Source organism: Prorops nasuta, unplaced genomic scaffold, assembly GCF_024137725.1.
Source record: "Prorops nasuta isolate Cenicafe-Biocafe unplaced genomic scaffold, Cenicafe_Pnas_1.2 PNAS00007, whole genome shotgun sequence".
Classification (NCBI taxonomy): domain Eukaryota; kingdom Metazoa; phylum Arthropoda; class Insecta; order Hymenoptera; family Bethylidae; genus Prorops; species Prorops nasuta.
The window spans coordinates 6366283-6389809 of NW_027116804.1; the positions used below are offsets into that span (position 1 = coordinate 6366283).

The 23527-nt window shown below is 39.4% G+C and overlaps 1 protein-coding gene across 1 annotated transcript; it reads right to left on the reverse strand.

Annotated features, from left to right (window-relative positions):
* Nucleotides 1–465: 465 nt before the first annotated feature.
* LOC136774996 (uncharacterized) lies at nucleotides 466–1244 on the reverse strand. The gene is made up of 2 exons (XM_066729472.1): nucleotides 872–1244; nucleotides 466–800 (listed from the first exon to the last, which is right to left on the reverse strand). Exons 1-2 carry the CDS (start codon nucleotides 1242–1244, stop codon nucleotides 466–468), a joined length of 708 nt encoding a protein of 235 aa, XP_066585569.1.
* Between the last annotated feature and the right edge of the window lie 22283 nt (nucleotides 1245–23527).

Below are 23527 nucleotides of genomic sequence, written 5' to 3' on the forward strand. Positions count from 1 at the left end.
ACACCTGGGTAATTCTTTAAAATATCAGCAAATCGTACTTGATGATTAAGTGTTGATAGTGACGGAATTCTAGTTAAAATACTAATTCCTTTAATCTCAAGGTCCGTTACTCCATCTCTCAATTTTCTATTAGTCAGGTCCACCAGGAGATGAAAATGCGCTAAAAAATCTGCTTCAATAATAGCTTTTAAAACGTTTGCTATCACAAAATTCCACACAAACCTTCTTCGCAGGTTTAGGTCCACTATTAGTTGCTGTGTTCCAAAAGTCTCAATGGGTGTGCCATTTGCCGCATATAATTTCCCTGCATCGCACTTGGATTTGCATTGTCTAGTTCTAGGAATTACTAACACATCAGCACCTGTATCGATTAGGAACTCTATACCTGTCCTCTTGTCTGACAACATCAAGCGGCAGTATAGCTTTTTATGCCAGATTCAATCGCCTGTATCTAATCTGACTTATCTAGTTTTCCTGGATCTCCCAGGAGCACGGCTGTACACACGTCTTTGCTTGTTTCTTGAATCGTTGGTGGTACCAACATAAAACTCTGTCACTTGGTGTGGATCTGTCTTTGGATCTGCTTCTCGACTTTGAACGAGAACGATTTCTTCCTTTGTTAGAAATGTTACTCTCCAGCCTGTCAATTCTTCTTATCAATTGTGCAATAGTCCCTTCAGTGTCTATGTGATGATAATGTTGGTTGGCATCCACCGCATTCACCATTGGTGCTGTTATATTTGCTATTTTATCTGCTAATAGAGCTAGTTTTTTTAAGGGATATGAACTTACCGACAATACTGTTTGCATTTGTGTTGGGAGCCTTGCAGCCACAATGACCTGAGTACTGATTCATCTATCTTATCCTCACCTAACTCCCTCATTGTTCTCAACATTTTTGAAGGCCGTTGGTTACCTAGATCTGCCTGGTTGAGAAGACTACGGAGACGTTTCTCTTCTGATACTTGAAATTCCTCTAGGACCTTTTTCTTCAGGGTATCATACTTTCCTTCAGCCGGAGGGTTGATAACTGTTTCACTGACCTCTGATAAAACTGTTCCGTCAAGCGCTTGAATTGCATGGTGGAATTGTGTTAGGTCCTGACTAATGCCACAAGTAGCGAATTGGGCTTCCATTTGTATGAACCATATCACTGGCTTATCTCTGCAAAACTGCGGAAGCCTAACTGAAACTCGTTCGATTGCACCACGTGCATTAATTGGTCCCGAATTTGCTGAGGTCATAATTGAGTCGATTGCGATTGCAAATACTAATACCGTTACGACTTCTAAAAAGAACTGCATAAGTACTACCAGTATGAATGCTTATTGTCTTCAGCCTTTATGCTTTACTTCCTTCTTATCCACGAGAGTTTGAACGAATACCGGTCAACATGACCGCTTGCTTCCACACGTGAATATAAAATCCCATAAAAAACAGACTTCGCCTGTAAAAAAAGGCGGCAAGTACATAAACCATCTAGTATAAATAATACAGTAAAAGTATCCACTTAAAAAAAGTAGTGAAATCCAAATATTAGGCAAGTTTATTTTTTCACCTTAGTAAAAGTTAAATTTTTGAAAAAAAAAAAGGAACAAAAAAGTTACTTGCGGGGCCCGTAATGTCCATGCACAGTGGGAAATTGAATCGTGTATGAGATTCAGCTATAGCGTAGTACAGCAAATTTCATGTTAAAATACAGAGTGAAGTTAGCCGAACCACAGACGATTCTATTTCTCACTGTGCATGGACATTACGGGCCCGCTAAGTAACTTTTTTGTTCCTTTTTTTTTCTAAAATTTAACTTTTGCTAAGGTGAAAAAATACACTTGCCTAATATTTGGATTTCACTAATTCTTTTAATTGGATACTTTTACTATATTATTTATGCTAGATGGTTTATGTACTTGCCGCCTTTTTTTACAGGCGAAGTCTGTTTTTGTGGGATTTCATAACGTTTTGTAAGAGTATAATATTTAAAAAATTAAATAATTCTTTTAATTTTTTTACAGAATTTAAAGAAAATTTCCACACTTCTCATTTTTTGAAACAACAGCGCTTAACTAATAAAATAATATATATTAATATTGAAATAATATCACAGTCAGCACATTGAATTTATTGATATTTGTAATGCATTCTGCATAAATGAACTTCATAATTAATGCCCCGGCTACTTGTTTAATGTTTTCAGTTTCACTATAATAAAAAATTTGATTAAATCTTTCATAATCAATAAACATACTTTCAACATATAAAAATAATTAAGTAAAATGTATGTTCTAATTAATTTACATTTTCTGTTTATCAACATTTGACTTTTTATCACAATCTGACCTTGCCAGATTTCACTAGTTTCATCAACTACTGAGTTGATACTGGGGCAAGACTGGACAAGCAATTCGCAAAACTTTGAATAAGCTACAATCAAGCATATACTCAAAGCTGACATTGTCGTTTTGCATACCACGTTTCATTTAGCACCAATTACTCTCACATTTATGCTGCTAATTCTTGACAAAGGTGACATAGGAGATACATTGGCGAGTCGTCCTTATAACACTTGTGACAGGAATATCGCCTGTCACAGAGCGTTGACTCTGGCGTATTAGGACTGGTGGGCGCGGTCGGTAACTAGCTTACCGGCGCGCGACCCACTAGCCTAAATTATTAATTGGGTCGCCTGCGGCAGCACGTGCCGGGATCGCGGATCGATATCCGCGATCACCGCCCGGGGCGCTGATTGATCGCCGGCACGTGCTCCGTTGCCGCGGGGACTCACTTTTTTTCCGTGGACGCCGTCGCAGGAAGAAGACCGGCGAGACAAAAATCACATAGAGTAGGTATCCGATACCTCCTGCCGCGGCCTAAGTCTTCGTTCACCTATAGCTCGCGCCGTTTCGGTTCCCTTGTCCTTTCCCTTTACGTAGTGCATGATCCTGTGAATCCTATTCATTGTCGGAATATCATGCGTGAAGTGAGTGCCTAGGGAAACGAGAGAAGAGGAGCTGCGGAGTCCGTTTGGGCAGTACGAGGGGTGAGAGCAGGAGCTCGAAGAATGAGGTAGCGTGTAAATCCCGTATGGGAGAGTACACGGTTGTGTTTTCTTCTTCTTTCTGTCGCCGGTGGGGTTGAGGGAGCAGCTGCGGCCACGGGCGGATCCCCCCCCCCCCCCCCGTGATTACTCTTTCCTCCTTAATTAAGCCTCGCGGATTGAGCCGGCGTACGCCTTACGCCGTATTGAACATTAACGTTCATTGGCCCGGAGGGTCCGGCAGCCATTCGCAAAAGGCGACTGTCACCTAAGAAAACGTTTTGTTTTTTTTTTTGTTTATATATTAAGTTATTCTCATGTCTTTTGGTAAATAGGTGCAGAACCTGATTTTCCGAGTATCGCGAAGTATTAGTTAATTCAATTTAGTGAAATTTTGGTGGATTCGGAGTTAACCCATTTTTATTTACACACCCTGGGAAAAGTCTCAGCCGGTAAGCCGCGGGTGAGCCTATGCGTGGCGCCCACCCTAATTAATATTTCTTTTGTTCATTTATTCGCATAGGCTTCTAGCTTAAAATACCGGGTTATTTAGGCCACCCGTGTGCCTTGTGTACACCGCTTTAATTCCGTGCTCCCCTCGCGGAAGAGACAGGCGAAATCTTCAAGCCTGGTAAAAGAGATGTCACAAATGGCGCCCAACGTGGGGCCTTAAAAATTGGCAGGGGACGAATCCACCCCATTAAAATAAATTTTTATTATTTAATATTTTTTTTTTCTTTTGTGTAAAATGGTTTACTAATTTCAGGTATATTATTAATGTTAAATATATATTTCTTCGGAGAGCCACCCAAAGTTTATGAGTTTGCTTGGGAAAGTCACCCACAGCACTTCTAGGGATAGCCACCTAGTTGTGTTTGTTTGTATTTTTTTTCTGGAGGTACAGCGGCCTATCCATGAAGACAATAATAGCCAGTGTAAACTGGTTGATTGATTGTTAGAAAGGTTGGCTGAGATCGGGCGTTGAAGGATTAGAATATTTCTATCCTTACAGCGCCGTTCTAACCTACGGTATTTATTATTGGTTTTTCAGAATTGATGATTCTCTCGCTAGTTTTTGCGAGTTCTATTGGAAATATAAACTGTTCGAATATTGCAGACAACTTTATAAATTCCATATGGACTCTGAAAAATTACATTAAAATTAATTTACGTATTTAGGTCCTACCTATACATTTTTTTTTTGAATTAATAGAAGCAATTGATGTCTGCTGTCTACAAATAGGTTACAGTCACCTTCGTTATTGGATTTTTTTTTGGTAATTTAAAAATCGGGCAGAGTAAAATTTCCTATTATCAAAGTTATCTGAGCCGACAGTTCTTTTGGAGTTTTATTATTATATAGGTATCCGGAACCTTAAATAGAGAATTGTTAATAACTTTAAAAAGTTTTTTTTTGGAAATTAATAATTTTCCCTTCTCTTTGGTACCATAGTACCCTCGGATTGGGAAGACTCAATGATGCTTACTTTTTGTTAATTAAGCGGTTCCTTTTAGGTAACAGTCACCTATATTTACTGATTACAAGTTGTAAATTCTTTCTTTAATTTTCCATAATTTTTTTTACTTCATGCATGGCGTGGAGTCTGAATTAATTAGTTTACTAATTTGTTAATGGAGAATTGAGATAAACCAATGGTCTTCGAACATTGGTAAATTAAAGTCGTTTTTTTTTCTGCTTAATACCATGGTACACCGTTAATAAGAGCGCTCAATGAAGCAGCTATACGGGGTGGATCCCGAGTAACAAAGCCCGATAGCAAAATTAGTTGAAACATCATTGCGTATAAAGCTGCTCCCGTGGACTCTGCCGGTGACGGGAGGAGAAGTTACCTGCCTTTGTCGATGGCTCTGCTTAGCTAGTCGAATATAATTGCTCTCTAAATAGGCAATCAAATTTCTCTCCTCCTTATTGATAGTTGGTGGTAGATAGTAGATAGTTACTTTTATATATATTGAAATGATTAAATCTATTTTCATTATTATGTTCTATTGATATTCATATTGTGTCATGCCATATTTTTTTTTGTCTGCTTTCTGCGCTTGCTTTTCCATTTACAGGTCAGCAATGAAGTGAGTACGTGCGTAAATTGAAAATGCGTACCATTATATTTTGACCAATCCTCCTTCTGACCTAAGGCACAAATTTTACTTTATTGAAATAAATCACGCTTGCTTGGGCATTCCCTTACGCCCTGCTTATTAATTCTGCTGCCTGACATTTGCGCTTTTGGTTTGCTGAGTGCGTTGCTAGGGCTGGATGCTAGGAAAAACAGTGATTTGCTTAATATTAATTCTTGCGTTTTTAGAATTTAGCGAGCGGTAGAGCAGATTCCAAGAACTTATGGCATACAGATAATTTAAAAATCTTTAATCTAACTTTGATCTGAATTATTATTGTTTCTTTCAACTACAGTTGTTAATTAAAGATTAAATTAACCCATTAGTATTTTCTTTCTCTTAGTAAAATAGCATTTCAGATAATTTTCCTTCGAATAATTATTGAGAAGCTTCCTATAACCTGCTTACCAATAGGAATTGCGTTTTTAATTAGTTTTTTGTTGTTGTTGGTAACTGCTAAATACCTTAACATTTCAGCCCATAACTAACTGTTGTGATAAATAAGTACTCAGATTGATACTTTCACTTCTACCTTCTTTTTAATGACTTGCGAATTCTAGAACTAGGGTACAGTACTCCTTAAAAATAAGAATTATATTTTGTTAATAACCTCGACTTTGCGGACATCATCAGCAAACTAAAGATAAGGAACTAAACCCATTCTTGCGAAAATAAAGGCTTTACCTCCATCCCTGCGAACTACCCACCTTACAAGAATTGTATTGCTCCCCATTTTCTGTCCCTTTTCATGCGATAAATTGTTAGCTATTGCCACCACCATTAGGAGACAGACCCTGATTTAAAATGGCTTTCCTACCAAGAAATGAGCTGGATCGAACCAACCACGCCCGGGATCAACGAACCCAACAGCGAGAGGAACATCGGCAGACAGACCGTAACATCAAGGATTGGACTAATACCCTCCAACTGGGCGAGATAATTAGAATTCTACAACAGGAAGGTCTTAACACTGACGGAGGAATTAACAAATTAAAGGATCGACTCTACTGTTTCATGAGAAGGAAAGAACTCGGTATAGACGCCGCCAAATGGCATCCCCATGTTGATGAAGTAGCTCCAGCAACTATGGTTCCTATGCGACATGAAACATGTCAAGGTTCCAATCACAACTTACCTGGACCAAGCCAACCCAGAGTATCCCCACTGAATGAGGAGGTTCCTTTACTGGAACTTACAGGAGTGCGACCTGTGACATCACCGGTCTCTACTGCCATAGCTATCACCACGGTAGCTTCCACCGTTGCTGATACTCGTTTAGTATCTACCTTAGGTAGACCGATTTCTTCAAGTGTTCAGCAAATTTCACCCATTATCTCAACTGTGGGTACGCCTTAGCTGAGACTGGAAGATCGTAGTCATACCAGACAGGCACTGAACCTCCATGTATGGCCAGATTCCCAACACCCAGTAGTAACTCTACATGAGTCACACTCGAGAGATCGGCCTCCGAGTGCACAAATAATTACAGAAGTTTCGGGAACAGGTACCATACCTAGAAGGGATCAGCCTCCTATTTTTGCCACATCAACCACTAGAAGTGGAGTAACACCAGCTTGGTGGTTACCAGGAGAACGAGATGGAAGTGCTACTGATATCGAGGAAGCAGCTCATTCTGCCTTAGATCATTTCAAGAAACTAACCATCGAAGCTCGCCATCGTCGCCGGCAACAAAATGAAGAAGCTTTCCAGCGTCTTGAGCGACAACCAAGAACAAGCAAACCATCACGTGAATTGCCACCATCTCATGCCCAAGTTCGACATCGAGTCATACCGACGTCATTACCACCAGAGTTTCCAAGGACGCAGTAGGCCTCACCTCGTCATGTGGAAAGAAGAGGCTCCCAATCCTCTAGAGGAAGAGTTCTATCACATGCAGGACAAAATCAACATTTGGAAGAGCACAGACCTAGGCCCGAGCCTATGGATAATCGACGGAGGCGTCATAGGGAAGACCCTGAGGATTTTGATTCTGACCAAGATTCTTCTGATTCCACTTATCAACCAAGACCTCGTCAGAGAAGACCTTATAGATCTCACAGTTCTTCTTCTGACGATTTCTCCGATCCTGAAGACGAGCTCTATGACAGAAATAGCCGCCGACAGCGTCGCCATAGGATACGTGATTCTTCCGCCGAATGTCACCCTGCCAGAAGAGGGACCAAAACTGTAGACACCCTACAAAAGTGGCGGATTTCTTTCGATAATGAACGAAAAGAAAGTGCAGTATCCTTCTTAGAACGCCTTGAAGACTGCATAGAGGGATCCGGCCTACATAAACGAGAAATTTTGACAGCGTTACCAGTAGTCCTGACTGGCCCAGCTAAAAAGTGGTACAGATTGCATGGACGAGACTGTCAAACTTGGTCTGAATTCGAGACAGAGTTTAAACGAATATTCTCAACTAAGGAATATCGAACCCGAGTAAAAGAACAGGCTCGCAGTCGCCTACAAGGAGAGCAGGAAGTAATTACGGAGTATATTGAGAATATGGAGACCATCTTTTCATATCTCGATCCTCCATTATCCACCAGAAGGCGATTGGATATTATTTATTATAATCTCCTACCTGCTTACACTCGCTACTTTCTTCGGAGCGATTTCTCATCCGTGCGAGGCTTGATTCAACAGGGAAGGGAATTGGAGTATCAGTGGAATAAACTCAAGGAAAGAAGAACTCCGGGAAATACTGTAACGCCATTGCCTGTCCCCACCGCAGTTTATAGTAAACCCTCTAAAACTAGTCAAGCCTGCGCTGCTATTCAAGACCCCGCATCCTCTGATCAGTCGGACTCTGGTGCCCGGAAAAAGAAGAAAAAGAAGACACCACCCATCGAGGTGGAGGATAAAACAAATTCGGAGGAAATTAAGGTTGCTAGTGTCGAAGACAAGATCTCCAACAATACCAAGAAACAGGGGAAAGGGAGAGGAAAACTCACACCAACTTCACCGATTACACCTGCAGCCACACCACCAGCAGTTCCTCAATTCATGGTATTCCCTGCATGGCCACCAGGGTTTCCCTTGCCATCTGGATTGCCCTGGCCGCCTGGAGTTTCTTGGCCACCAGCACCAACGACACCGCCTACCACTATGGCTGACAGTATGCCAAGACCCTTACCTAAGAATCAACGAAGTAGGACGAATAGTCCTTGTTTCAATTGTCAGCAAATGGGCCATTGGGCCTCAGAATGTCCTCAACCGAGAAGGCCGAGACTAACAGGGACTAGGTCACCTAGCCCCAGAAGTGAAACAGCAGCAGTTGCTACACCAGGTACATCAGCGGGAAACGCCAACGCTGGTGGACAGCAAGGGTCAGGTCCACTTTAGCATCTAACGAAGAGACCCTAGGTTCAGGTGACCGCCACCTACCCACACGCTCATATAGCGTAGACAGGACAGAACAGGACATGGCTAAGGAATTAAGAGAAATTGATGGATTAATTGATTATTCGATTTTTGAAGAAGGGGAAGAGTTTATCACACCTAAGGACGAGAAGGGAGCTGACGACGAATCACCACTGGTAATTCGCAGTTCAGTATTAAGTAAGGACACGGACGTCATCCCAGAGGAACGTCAAGTAAAGAAGCTGATCAGCGACCCTCCTAAGTCTGTGGTGGCAGTAGGCTCCCCCATTAACGAAACTTTTGTTATAAGGTCTAGGACCATTTTTCCTGATTTGGCGGGCCTGAGGCCCGAGCCTTTAGATTATCGAGGATTTTTGCATATCCAATTATTTGACAAATTATTTTTAGGTTTAATCGACACGGGCGCTGAGTTTAGTTATATAAGTCTTAGAGCTGCGAAACAAATTAACCCTTCTGAAAGTTTGACCTCGTCGGCTGGCGTTCAGGTAGCGGATGATCGATCTTGTGTGATAGATCGAGACGCCGTCTTGCAGATGACCGTAAATGGAAAATCTGCCAATATCCAGGTTAGCATAATACCAGCCCTAGCAATTGATTGCGTTTTAGGAGTAGATTTTTTTAAGTTGTTCGACTTGGTGGTCGACGCTAACAGGAATATGTGGGGAACTTGCGATGTTCCACAGTATTCGCTGCTACTGCCAGGAATGGATCATATACCCACGGACGAGTTGGCTGTGGTAGCTAGAGTGGTACAACAACCAGAGCGGATAAGACAACCTAGCGTTAGGGATGAGCGACCCTTCTTATGGCTTCAGTTAGGTAATGTTCGAGCGCGAGTATTACTAGATACAGGTGCCGTGAGAACCTTTATAGGCGAACGCCTAGTCACTTTAGTCCAACCTTCGATAGATACTACCAAAAGTAGTCTTATGCGATTAGGAGATGGTAGTGTGACTAAAACTATGGGTGAAACTTCCATTGAATTTGAAATTGATGAAGTAAAACGAACCCTGTCAGTCAAGGCTGTGCCTATTTTAGATTATCATTGTATTTTAGGCATTGATTTTATCAAAGCATTTGGAATTACTATTAATTTGCGCCGGCGATTATGGAAGGTTTCCGCGGGAGGATGGAGGAATTTCGCACCAGTAGGCGACTCCACCAATTGGAAGGAAGAACCTTGGGATTGTGCAGCATTAATGGAACTTTCATCGGATCATACGATTTCGCTTGAGGGACTGAAGAAACGACACGCCAAACCTCTTTCTGACGAACCAGGTGTAACACGACTAGTGAAACACCATATCGACATCCAGGGCCATGCACCTATTCGGCAACGCGCCAGACGCATCTCCCCGAAAATGTACGAGGTCGCACATCAAGAGGTGGACAAGATGCTTGCGAGCAGAGTGATCGAGCCTTCGTCCAGTTCCTGGGCGAGTTGTCCTGTTATCGTTCCCAAGCCTAACGGGAAATTTCGTTTCTGCATTGATTACCGGGAGGTAAATGCCGTCACCAAAAAGGATGCCTATCCCCTCCCACACATGGAGGCGATATTGGATAAACTGAGGTCAGCTAAATATATTTCAACGCTGGATCTCCGTCAGGCTTACTTCCAGATTGAATTAGAAGAATCAAGCAAGGAAGTAACTGCCTTCATAGTTCCCGGGAAAGGCCTGTTTCAATTTCGCCGAATGCCCTTCGGACTAACTAATGCGCCAGCTACTTTTCAGCGGCTCATTGATCGTTTAATAGGACCAGAGCTGGAACCCGTAGTATTTGCCTACCTTGACGACATAATTTTGGTGACGCCAGGTTTCGTCGACCACTTGGAGTGGCTCGAGAAAGTTGTGGGGATCATCGAAAACGCGGGCCTGGAGATCAACTGGGAGAAAAGCCAGCTTTGTTGTTCCGAAGTACGATTCTTGGGATATCTAGTGAATAAAGAGGGCCTGGCACCTGATAAAGAAAAGGTAGAACCTATCCTGGAGTATCCTCCTCCTACCAACCTTAAGCAACTTCGGCGGTTTTTGGGTATGGTAGGATGGTACGCCAAGTTCTTGCCAAATTTATCAGAGGATAAAATTCCCTTAGTCGATTATTGTGCAAAAATGTTAAATGGGATTGGGGTAGCGAGCAACAGAAAGCTTTCGACAAATTAAAACATTCGCTGTGCTCGGCCCCCGTATTAGCAAGACCAGATTTTTCCTTACCTTTTCTCCTGCAGACTGACGCGAGTGACTACGCTATAGGAGCCGTATTAGTTCAGAGCATTAATGACGAGGAGCATCCTATAGTTTTCATCAACCGTGTTCTCTCAGCCGCCGAGGTTAAATACACTGTCACCGTAAAAGAGTGTCTAGTAGTGGTCTGGGCTATCAAAAAGTTGCGACCTTATTTAGAGGGATATTCGTTTACAGTCATAACGGATCACAGCAGCCTGCGATGGCTTAACAATCTCAAGGACCCTACGGGAAGACTAGCGCGTTGGGCATTAGCACTTCAAGCCTATGACTATCAAGTCATACACCGTAAAGGTGCCTTGCACCATGTTCCAGATGCGCTGTCCAGAGCTTTTGAAGGTGCTCACCTGACCGAAGCAACAGGAGAAGAAGAAACCGATCCTATGGCTGTGGTGACAGAAGGGACAGACCCTTGGTACCACCGCAGAATGAAAGAAATCAAGAAGTCCCCGGAGAAGAATTCTGAGTGGAAGATGGAAGGCGAGCGATTATACCATCACTTGCCTAACAAGAAACACCAGATCCTGGGGCCAGAGTTAGATGCCTGGAAATTAGTTCTACTCCGTGGTCAACGAATTGAAGCAATCAAGACGGCTCACGAAGAACCATCGTCTGGACAATGTGGCGTCGCGAAAACCAAGTATCGCTTAGCCACTCGATTCTACTGGCCAGGAATGCAACGTGATGTATGGCAGTTTGTTCGCTCATGTTTAGTGTGTCAAAAAACTAAGGTTTCCCAAGCTCCGCCCACTGGGTTGATGATACCTAAAATAGTAGAGCACCCGTGGACGGTAGTGTCCGCCGATATAATGGGACCTTTACCTCCGAGCCGATCCCAAAACCGCTATATTATCGTATTCCTAGATAATTTCAGCCGGTGGGTCGAGATGAAGCCACTTCGTAAGGCCAATGCGAAATCAATCGTTACCGCCTTCAAAGATTTGGTTGTTTTTCGGTGGGGCGCGCCCCGTCTATTTTTGTCGGATAATGGAACTGAGTTTGCGAACCTAATCTTGCGATAGTGTTTGGATAGACGTGGAGTGAAGCATTTTACCATTGCACCATATCATCCACAATCCAACCCAGTCGAGAGAGTAAACCGGGTAGTGAAAGGGATGATATCCGCGTTCGTGGGTGAGAATCATAAAGACTGGGGCATTCTTTACCGGAATTTCGTTATGCGATTAACAGTTCTTTTCATACTTCTACGGGGGAATCACCTGCTTTTCTAAATTTTGGACGTGAAGTGCAGTGTTCCCGGTATAACCCTCAAGAAACCAATTCTAGTGAAGTGATGGTTAAAACTGACAAGGTGAACTGGACCGAGCGTTTAGGGAACATGTCAAAACTGTACGAGGTAGTGCGTCGACAGATGCGTAAAGCTAGTGAACGACAAGCGCAATATTATAATAAAGGGCGAAGGGACCTAGTTTACAAAGTGGGAGACCTAGTGTGGAGACGCAACCATGTCTTATCCTCCGGCGTGGACAATTTTGCGAATAAACTGGCTCCGAAATTTGAAGGACCTTACCGAATATTGCGAGCGTTATCTTCTAGTGTTTACGAATTAGACGATACCAAGTCGCGACGCAACCCACGAGCGCACGTGTCAGACCTTAAACCATTCATTTCAATTTATCCGGAAACAGATTTCTTTGAGTTGAAAGATACTCCGGAAGAACACCCCACTCCAGAAAGTTCTGGCAGCCCTCAGGTCCAGAAGGACGATAATAAAGCGCGAAACGAATCAATGGATCTGGGAGATTCAAATGACTCCCCATCCGCGGGAAAGCAAGCCTCAGTTAAGCCAACCTCGTGGATTCAGCGTTTACGTCCCCGACCAAATAAGAAGTAGAAATTGTTCATAGGACTAGTTAGTAGAACAAATCTCTTCGCATTATTTCCTTTTGTTGTAGTGATAGAAGAGTAGTTAATCCTATGTGTAGTAAGGTCCTGGTCCTGTTACTGTCTCTCCTCGATCACGTATTGTAGTACATTGCAACCCGATACCGCTTCCTCGGTTAGTAGATTATTGTAGGACCAGTGTTACTGGTCATTGCCTGTAAGAAGTCACCTACTTATTCCTCTCCACTCAGGTAACCCGGAACCGGCATCATTAGGAATTGACTAACTTTTATTACAGTAAGGAGACTGTCTCCTGTTCATCTCTAATTTTTTTTGTGTTCTGCCCCTTTTCATTTCTGTAGAAAAGACGTTTCAGTTAGCTACTCGCGCCAACGATGTCAGGCAGTGTGCCATACGGTCGTGGGCCCTATCAGCCCTTGGTGGGTGAATTGGACGGGGTCCCTCGAGCTTCCCCGGACACCGAGGACAGATTTCTCACCCGGACTCCGGGTGGACCCACCAATGCCCCCGAGATTGTGGGTCTGAATTGGCCTCATTCCTTCCGCGAGCACTTCCTCCGTCGCCGAAGGGTCTGGCGTTGTCAGAGAGAGAGAGAGGTGCCCCTACCGGCCAGGATGCCAGATGTTGCCGCCTTCCGGAACACACCCCCGGCCTGGATGCTACCCGAGACCATGGAGCTGGCACCCGGGGACTTATTAGTACGGCCCGCCGCCTTCATGGTACCTCGGCAAGGCGAGTGGAACGAGGAGCGCCGGAGTCTCCCGGAGACCGTACCGGTCTTCCATCCGGATCGTCGCTGGTGGAGTGCCGGCCCCCTTTCCACCGACCAGTGTTTCCAGTGCCGTCTCCCGGGGCATGCCTGGAAGGACTGCCCTCGCCCGCCGCTCTGGGAGTATTGTTACCGGTGTGGCTGGCCCTTCGAGACCATCCAGACTTGCCCGCGATGTGCCACTGGATACTGGAGAGCTCTCGGCCAACCTCAGCCCCCACGGCCTGCATCCCTGGGCTGGACGCGGGATATGCCGTCTCCTCCACGTGATACCATACGCCGACACCGCTCCGACCACGACCTCGCCCGGCGACGCGAGTACTGGCGGAGGCACCAGCAGCAGGACCCTAGCGGCTAGGCCTTTGCTCCGGCGAACTCGATTTTTAGGTGGCAGACACCTCTTCAGCTCAAGGAGCAGTAATTGTTTATTTTCTTTGCGATCTCCAGGTGGCCGACACCTATGTAGCTCGAAGAGAGCATAAGTTACTTTTTCGCATTACTTCTTAGTCCCTAAGGTTGGGCGTTAGCCCCTTTTGTTCAGCTCAAGGAGCTGCACTTTGTTTTTGTCAAGGCGATCAACGCCTATTTAGCTCCATAGAGCACTCTGTTCTTTTATTTACTAGTTTAGTAGTAGGTTAAGGTGGCTGGCACCTATTTAGCTCAATAAGAGCATAAGTTGTTTATCAGCGCTTATTCCTTAGTCCATAAGTTCGGGCGATAGGCCTTTTTCCAGCTCAGGGAGCTGTATTTTGTTTTTGTTAAGGCGATTACCGCCTATTTGGCTCTATATAGCATTTTTTTTGTGTACTCATTATTTACTAATCTAGTATAACTTAAGGTGGCTGACACCTATTGAGCTCAAAAGGAGCATAGGCATTTTCCCAAGCGTTTATTGACTTTATAATTTAAGGTAGCGAACATTTATCTAGCTCTAGGAGAGCATGCATTTTTTTTGGTTCGCTAACACCTCAGTGTGATATTGTTCTAGCTTAAGTAGCACACCTGCATGGCTTATATGAGCCCTTTTGTTATATAGCTTCTGTATATTAATCAATTGTGTTAATTGCAATTCTTAATTTTCTTAAAGGGAAGGACGAGAGTTACCGCCCCTTCACGATCTTTCTATTATATTATTGTTTCCTACCAGGGGTAGATGTATTTGTGGTATACTTTTGCTTTTGTACCCACCAGTCATTATCATTATTATATTTCCTTTATAATCTTTCTTTTGTTGTCAGGGTATTATTCTCTCCATTAAGGAGCTTCCCGTCCCTTAGTGCGTTAACCGGGTTGATAGAGCTCCGGGAGCATTATCACTATCTTCCCTGGGTTGACATTATCTCTGGGTCTCGCCAGATACTTTTTAGGTATCGTGCTTAGCAGCCCCTATTCCGGGGGACCCCCAGGTTTTTCTTACGGGAGGGGATGTTGTGACAGGAATATCGCCTGTCACAGAGCGTTGACTCTGGCGTATTAGGACTGGTGGGCGCGGTCGGTAACTAGCTTACCGGCGCGCGACCCACTAGCCTTAATTATTAATGGGGTCGCCCGCGGCAGCACGTGTCGGGATCGCGGATCGATATCCGCGATCACCGCCCGGGGCGCTGATTGATCGCCGGCACGTGCTCCGTTGCCGCGGGGACTCACTTTTTTTCCGTGGACGTCGTCGCAGGAAGAAGACCGGCGAGAAAAAATCACATAGAATAGGTATCCGATACCTCCTGCCGCGGCCTAAGTCTTCGTTCACCTATAGCTCGCGCCGTTTCGGTTACATTGTCCTTTCCCTTTATGTAGTGCATGATCCTGTGAATCCTATTCATTGTCGGAATATCATGCGTGAAGTGAGTGCCTAGGGAAACGAGAGAAGAGGAGCTGCGGAGTCCGTTTGGGCAGTACGAGGGGTGAGAGCAGGAGCTCGAAGGATGAGGTATCGTGGAAACCCCGTATGGGAGAGTACACGGTTGTGTTTTCTTCTTCTTTCTGTCGCCGGTGGGGTTGAGGGAGCAGCTGCGGCCACGGGCGGACCCCCCCCCCGTGATTACTCTTTCCTCCTTAATTAAGCCTCGCGGATTGAGCCGGCGTACGCCTTACGCCGTATTGAACATTAACGTTCATTGGCCCGGAGGGTCCGGCAGCCATTCGCAAAAGGCGACTGTCACCTAAGAAAACGTTTTTTTTTTTTTTTGTTTATATATTAAGTTATTCTCATATCTTTTGGTAAATAGGTGCAGAACCTGATTTTCCGAGTATCGCGAAGTATTAGTTAATTCAATTTAGTGAAATTTTGGTGGATTCGGAGTTAACCCATTTTTATTTACACACCCTGGGAAAAGTCTCAGCCGGCAAGCCGCGGGTGAGCCTATGCGTGGCGCCCACCCTAATTAATATTTCTTTTGTTCATTTATTCGCATAGGCTTCTAGCTTAAAATACCGGGTTATTTAGGCCACCCGTGTGCCTTGTGTACACCGCTTTAATTCCGTGCTCCCCTCGCGGAAGAGACAGGCGAAATCTTCAAGCCTGGTAAAAGAGATATCACACACTTCCTGTGCCAGAGTCCTCAAATGTTCGTTTCGCTAATTTCTATACACTGTTGAAGCTGGTCGGATTTCTGGTGCTGCAAAATGGAATGTAAACCATTAATTTTTGCACTGAGTTTCAATTGCGTATAAAAGTGCATTTTTCCATCGATACCAATGACCAGTATACTGCCTTTGGCCTAGAATACTAGCATAGGTAACGGAGGAAAACAATCAGTAGTTACAAACTGGTTTGAGATTACAATACATCTCAAAATATTACTTTATTGTTTAAACGATAGAAGGCTACATAATGTAGCTTGCACCAATTCTACCGCGCTTTTCGAGGGTTGACTAGTAATGGCACTCTCTACTAGAGCCCGACCAGCTGGCGTTCGCCGACGAATTTCCACTACCTAGCAGCTAGTACCGAGCTTGACGCTAGGTGGATATGGTTTTTCCGCGTTCTCGCTCCCAAAAATGGTTGCTCCATTTGTTATTAATAGGAGGATCGGACACAAAAATCAAGGTTTGTACCATACCGGACCAGGCAGAGTACTTGAATAGGTATCCTACAATAGTACCAACGATAAACTCTGCGGTGATCACCGAGAGTTTCAGCATCAAATAAGTATATCCAAAATTCAACTTCTACTATCCTCGAGGTGAGGGCAGTGCTGTTACATCGTGCCGGATTTCTCTCCCCACTACGCGACCGTAGTCTCACTAACCAATGGTCAGCCGGTAGCATCTGTGAGAAATCCCTACTCATGCGCTACTCCCTAGTCAAGCACACCATTGCAGCGATACGTGCGTACCTCGGCTGCCTTCACTGGGTCTCAGTCAGATTCGGCACAAGTGCAGAGCGAGAGAGAGCAGTATAGTTTTCTCGGCCCTCTAACTCTCTCCCGATCTTGACTGTCTCTTAGCCAAGGAAGCGTGGCAAAATCCTTTTCAGCCAGCATAGCGGGTACACCCGATTTTGTCAGAGAACTTTTTCACTTAAAGCATGCCCATCTATGTAATCTATAGCTTTATTACAAGTGGATAGTTTTCGAAGTTGGTAGCATTGCAATAAATACACGTGGGTGTGTTTACGATGATAGTCGTGAAGGATGGCGTAAACAGGATTTAAATCAGACTTGATCACAATATTAATGTTAGTAGAACTAGAGGTTACGTTAATATTCAATTGTCAGATAAGTATAAAATTTTCTTTTTACCTTAGAATTAGAGTAGAAAAATTCGGTACTTTGTTTAGTATAATTTTCAGGTGCGCAATGAGAAACTTTAATATAAAATTAATTATAAGTTTGGAAAACACTGTGGACCTCTTAGAACTACAAATGTCAAAAGGTAATGAATGAAGAACCTACACTTTATTAGAATGTAGATAATACAGTTACTTTTGTGAAAATTTAATTAGACCCCTCCTGAAAACAGATTTTAAAATTATTGATGACAGCTCTAAAATGTGTAACATTCTTATTAAACCTTCAGTGCATACTAACATTCTGTCTGATTGCTTTCTTTAGAATTTTCTAATTTTGATGAACACTTTGAACAAGACCAATAATTATATTTATGGAGTCTGCAGTACATAGGTGACTTTATACAATTGTAATGGAGAAGAAATTGGTTATCGTATCTTACTGGAACCAACAGTAGGTTTACGTAGTCACTAAACATGAGTATGTATGACATCTAAGAATGATTTTCAATGGCATCAGTTCTAGATGGTATTAAAAGCAATTTTTTATACTGTACAAAATGCAAGTAACCACAATGATCCATTTACTTTACATCTGGAGGTAGAAGTCTTTATATGCATATTATTACCATAGAATTTATGTAAGTAACAATTTATTTCATACCATGAAACCTTTTTTTTAATTCTTCTAAAGTATATATGATAGAGGTTACAGGATAACTTATTTAGCAGATGAATAAAACGTTAACTTTTCAATATTGAGAACATTAGAAAATTGGAATACTTTGTTTCACTTTTATTTCAGTGAGCAGTAAGAATTTTTACTGAAAAATTAAGTGTATCGTTGGAAGAATAATTAATAACCTTATATAATGTATATTTTTTAAAACGTACAATTGCCAAAAGGTTACATGAATCTTTTATCTATTAATTGATACAATAAGCTATGTCTGCTGTAAGTTAAGTTAAAATCTTGTACAAGTTTCATTAATTGTTCAATACACATATTCTTTTTTATCCCTTGATTAGAATGCTGTCATGGAGAACTTTTAGATGACCAAATCGAAATCAAAAGTAATTTCAACAAATTCTGGATTTGAGCAATTCCCTCAGATTAATACAGCCAAGAGAAATTTTATATTTGTCATTTAATCATACACTGAAGTTTACGCAGTCACTAAATTGAGGTATCTATAAGATATGATCGATCACTTTTAATGACAGCAGCTACGAATGGTGTTAAATACAATGTTATAATGTAAGAATGCAATTGAACTAATTCTTACTTTTGTAGAATATTATGTATTATAAGCAATCTTATGGGGGATTCTGTTATTTTTCTCGTTCTTCATTTATTCCTTATTTTTTTTTTGCTGAGCAATTGTATTGGAAATCACAAACTTGTTATAAATAATTAAGATTTTAATAAATGTTCATTGTTGAATACAAAGTTTATTTAATCTGCATTTTTTACCATGATAAATATATGGACATCTTTAGATTATTAACTTCAGAAGTCAATCAATATTGCAGATATTTTAGAAGTGATAAGCTTCTTTAAGAAATCTACTAAAGCTATTTGAAAAAAGATATATCTTTAGAAGTGATTTTGAAACATTTAAAAAATATGTTATTTTTTGTTATAGCTGTTTACATAAGAAATATTTTCCAGTACGATTTAGATGATAAAATATATAGACATTTATTTGATAAATTTACCAAATTATGTTGCGGAATAATTCAGTAAGCAGTTAAAGAAGTGCGGACACGTTTTCTAATTATAAAAAATGCGTTTTTTGTCGTAAAATCTGTATAATAACATTCACAAAATAAAGTAGCTATATGTGTATACATTTTTTCGTATTACTGAATCGTAAGAATTTCGCTATCTTACTTATTTTAGCATTCTTAGAAGAATATGTATCCTTTAATTTTACTATTAAAAAAACAAGAATCATCTATAAACACATATTTATTAGAAATAACCTTAGAAATTATATATCTGATGCATTATTACTTTCTTTTTATTAAACTAATTTAGAAAAAAGATTAAACTACTTGATTGTTTTCTTCAGTCGCTGTACATAAATCTTTTCTTGACTTGATTGTTTTTTCTGTTGCTGTAAATATATTCTTGCCTGTGCTCCATTGTATTCTTATGACATTTCGCAGTTAGCTATCATCGTTCATCGATTACGACAAACAAATTGGAGATGAAATCCATAAAAAAATCATATAAAACGATTTATCCAGATAATTATAAATATTATATTAGCAGCAAATATATCAATAAAAATGATGAAACAATAGTGTGAGTTTATTAAATTGATAATTCGTGTTAGTTTATTAATCCTTTTTGAAAGTCTGGTTATTAATATTAAAATATTATTGAATATAATTATTATATAGTAGTACATGATTTAAAATTTGGATCTCATAATTAAAAGTTACTTTAATTATTTCTTATATATTTGTAATAATTTAGATTTTTAAAATGTGCCATTAAAGACTGCTCTGGAAGTGCAAAATATATTAATATTATCGAAAATTTTGTGGTTGTTAATAATCATAATCACGATATTAGTCAAGCTTGTATAAAAGAAACAAAATTTAGAGAAGAAGTTCATAAATACATAACAGAATTTCCCTGCACGCCTAAAGAAGCGTACAATATCACTGCCTTAAAGTAATTTTTAAAACAAACTAAGCTATAGCATGATGTCTATACCATTCTTGTATAGATTATTAATTAGTATTCTACAGATACCCAGAAGAAGCCGAAAATGTACCATTTCCGAAAATTCAAAAAACTTTAGAAAACTGGAAAGCAGTTGAACATCCGAACATTCCAAAAATTTTAGAAGAAGTAGCGGATTGTTTTACTTCGGCAGAATGGGATAAATTTTGAAAAATGGAAATAAACCATGAAGTTTATAGTCTGAAAGTTATTGCGACTACCAATACGGAGACTACAAATGTTATATTTTATGAAGAAAATTTTATCAAAAACATTTATGGTAGTCAAGTTTATCACATAGATGCGACATTTGATGTAGTTCCAAAATTGGCCAATGCTTATCAGTTATTAACTATAATGGGACGATATAAGGAAAAGGTAAGGTATTTTAAAAATAAATATGAAATTAAATATACATGTATATATCTTACAATTGATGAATACAAATAATGCATTAATACACGATTGAATTAATTCCAAAATATTTGCCATTGATTAAATTATATATAATATTATTAAAATAACTTTTAGTAAAAGGCGTTTCCTTTGATTTGGGTTTTAATGAAAAATAAAACTGAAGCAGCGTATGATGACCTTCTAAAATTTATAAAAACAAATGTATTCCATGATTTTAATCCAAAAATGATTCTTTGTGATTACGAAAAGGCTTTGCAAAATGCAATTAAAAAGAATTTTCCTGCATGCTAAGTCAAAGGTTGCTTTTTCCATTATATACAGGTATATTTTATTTTGTCTACTTTGGCTTTACTGCGAAAAATATGTTGTTATTACTGACAATGTATATAAAATCTGTACGGTCTTTAATTGTAATTGTATTACTTAAAGAAAGGCTGAATGAAATAAAGGTAGACTTATCACCTTTTACTGATCTTGTATATTCCAGGTAAAACTGTATTTATTATTTTTGCGGGAAATCTATAATTTTTACTTTATGCTATTATAGTTTATATTTTTTTTCTGCTTTTCTTTAAGTAATGCGATTCCTGCTCTACGTTATTTGAATTTCTAACAGCTATTAAAAATATGTATTTTTTTTCTATTTAGAGTGTAAGGAGAAAAGCAACAAAATTGAAAATGTTTACTGATTCGAACAAGTTAGATATATCATTTCAATCAAAAATTTACCTAAATTTGCGTAAGCTATATAACTTGCCATTGTTGCCATCATATTGTATTTCTAAAGGCTTCTATCTCATATGTAAACAGCTGAAAAAGGAACATGCATTATTTAAAAAATTTAGTCAGTTACTTAAATATATAGCAAATTTTTGGATAAAAAGTGTAGATTGTAAGATCTTATCGGTTTTTAATCAAGTAAATAGAACAAACAACTGCGAAGAGAGATACCACAGATATCTAAAAGACAGCATTAACCGTAAACCTACCATTCATAAATTTATTGGTATATTGATATCTTTTCTCTTTTACAGTTTACATTTGATACCATTTTTATAACAGCCATAAATATAATCATTTTGTTTTCCAATACACAGAAAGATTATTAAAAATATTAAAATTATATTACATTGAATTTAATATATTAAGAAAACAAGAAAGTGTAGCATTTAAATATAGACCTAAACGCAAGAGTCAATTATTCGAGAGCATATTAATTGAAAATTTTCAAAACTTTGAAAAAAAAATTAAAAAGACAAATGAATACAGAACAATAGACTATTTTTTAACTATCACAGCATTTAAAAATGAAAACTTTATAGCAAAAATTAAAAAATTGCTCAAAAATAAGATAGGTATAAATAAATTACTTTAGGAAACATCTTTTATATATCAGCTGTTCTAAAGTATTTAAAGTAATTAATTCAAATAATATAATTTTCAGGAAACTTGGAGTATATTAATCCGTCAAAATTAAGAATTAAAATAGACAGAAAAAACAAACTTATTTTAATAAATACATTTCCAATTTCTGCTCTGCATGAATCATTAAAAATTTGCACAACAATAAAAAAATTACTCCACTAACACTCGAAATTTATGGTAACAGCATATAGATAGCCTTATTTACATATACATCAAAGGTAATATCAGGTTCAATTGCATTCTTACATTATAACATTGTATTTAACACCATTCGTAGCTGCTGTCATTAAAAGTGATCGATCATATCTTATAGATACCTCAATTCAGTGACTGCGTAAACTTCAGTGTATGATTAAATGACAAATATAAAATTTCTCTTGGCTGTATTAATCTGAGGGAATTGCTCAAATCCAGAATTTGTTGAAATTACTTTTGATTTCGATTTGGTCATCTAAAAGTTCTCCATGACAGCATTCTAATCAAGGGATAAAAAAGAATATGTGTATTGAACAATTAATGAAACTTGTACAAGATTTTAACTTAACTTACAGCAGACATAGCTTATTGTATCAATTAATAGATAAAAGATTCATGTAACCTTTTGGCAATTGTACGTTTTAAAAAATATACATTATATAAGGTTATTAATTATTCTTCCAACGATACACTTAATTTTTCAGTAAAAATTCTTACTGCTCACTGAAATAAAAGTGAAACAAAGTATTCCAATTTTCTAATGTTCTCAATATTGAAAAGTTAACGTTTTATTCATCTGCTAAATAAGTTATCCTGTAACCTCTATCATATATACTTTAGAAGAATTAAAAAAAAGGTTTCATGGTATGAAATAAATTGTTACTTACATAAATTCTATGGTAATAATATGCATATAAAGACTTCTACCTCCAGATGTAAAGTAAATGGATCATTGTGGTTACTTGCATTTTGTACAGTATAAAAAATTGCTTTTAATACCATCTAGAACTGATGCCATTGAAAATCATTCTTAGATGTCATACATACTCATGTTTAGTGACTACGTAAACCTACTGTTGGTTCCAGTAAGATACGATAACCAATTTCTTCTCCATTACAATTGTATAAAGTCACCTATGTACTGCAGACTCCATAAATATAATTATTGGTCTTGTTCAAATTCTTCATCAAAATTAGAAAATTCTAAAGAAAGCAATCAGACAGAATGTTAGTATGCACTGAAGGTTTAATAAGAATGTTACACATTTTAGAGCTGTCATCAATAATTTTAAAATCTGTTTTCAGGAGGGGTCTAATTAAATTTTCACAAAAGTAACTGTATTATCTACATTCTAATAAAGTGTAGGTTCTTCATTCATTACCTTTTGACATTTGTAGTTCTAAGAGGTCCACAGTGTTTTCCAAACTTATAATTAATTTTATATTAAAGTTTCTCATTGCGCACCTGAAAATTATACTAAACAAAGTACCGAATTTTTCTACTCTAATTCTAAGGTAAAAAGAAAATTTTATACTTATCTGACAATTGAATATTAACGTAACCTCTAGTTCTACTAACATTAATATTGTGATCAAGTCTGATTTAAATCCTGTTTACGCCATCCTTCACGACTATCATCGTAAACACACCCACGTGTATTTATTGCAATGCTACCAACTTCGAAAACTCTCCACTTGTAATAAAGCTATAGATTACATAGATGGGCATGCTTTAAGTGAAAAAGTTCTCTGACAAAATCGGGTGTACCGCATGGCGAGTGTAGTCCAGTCAAATCAATAAACATAA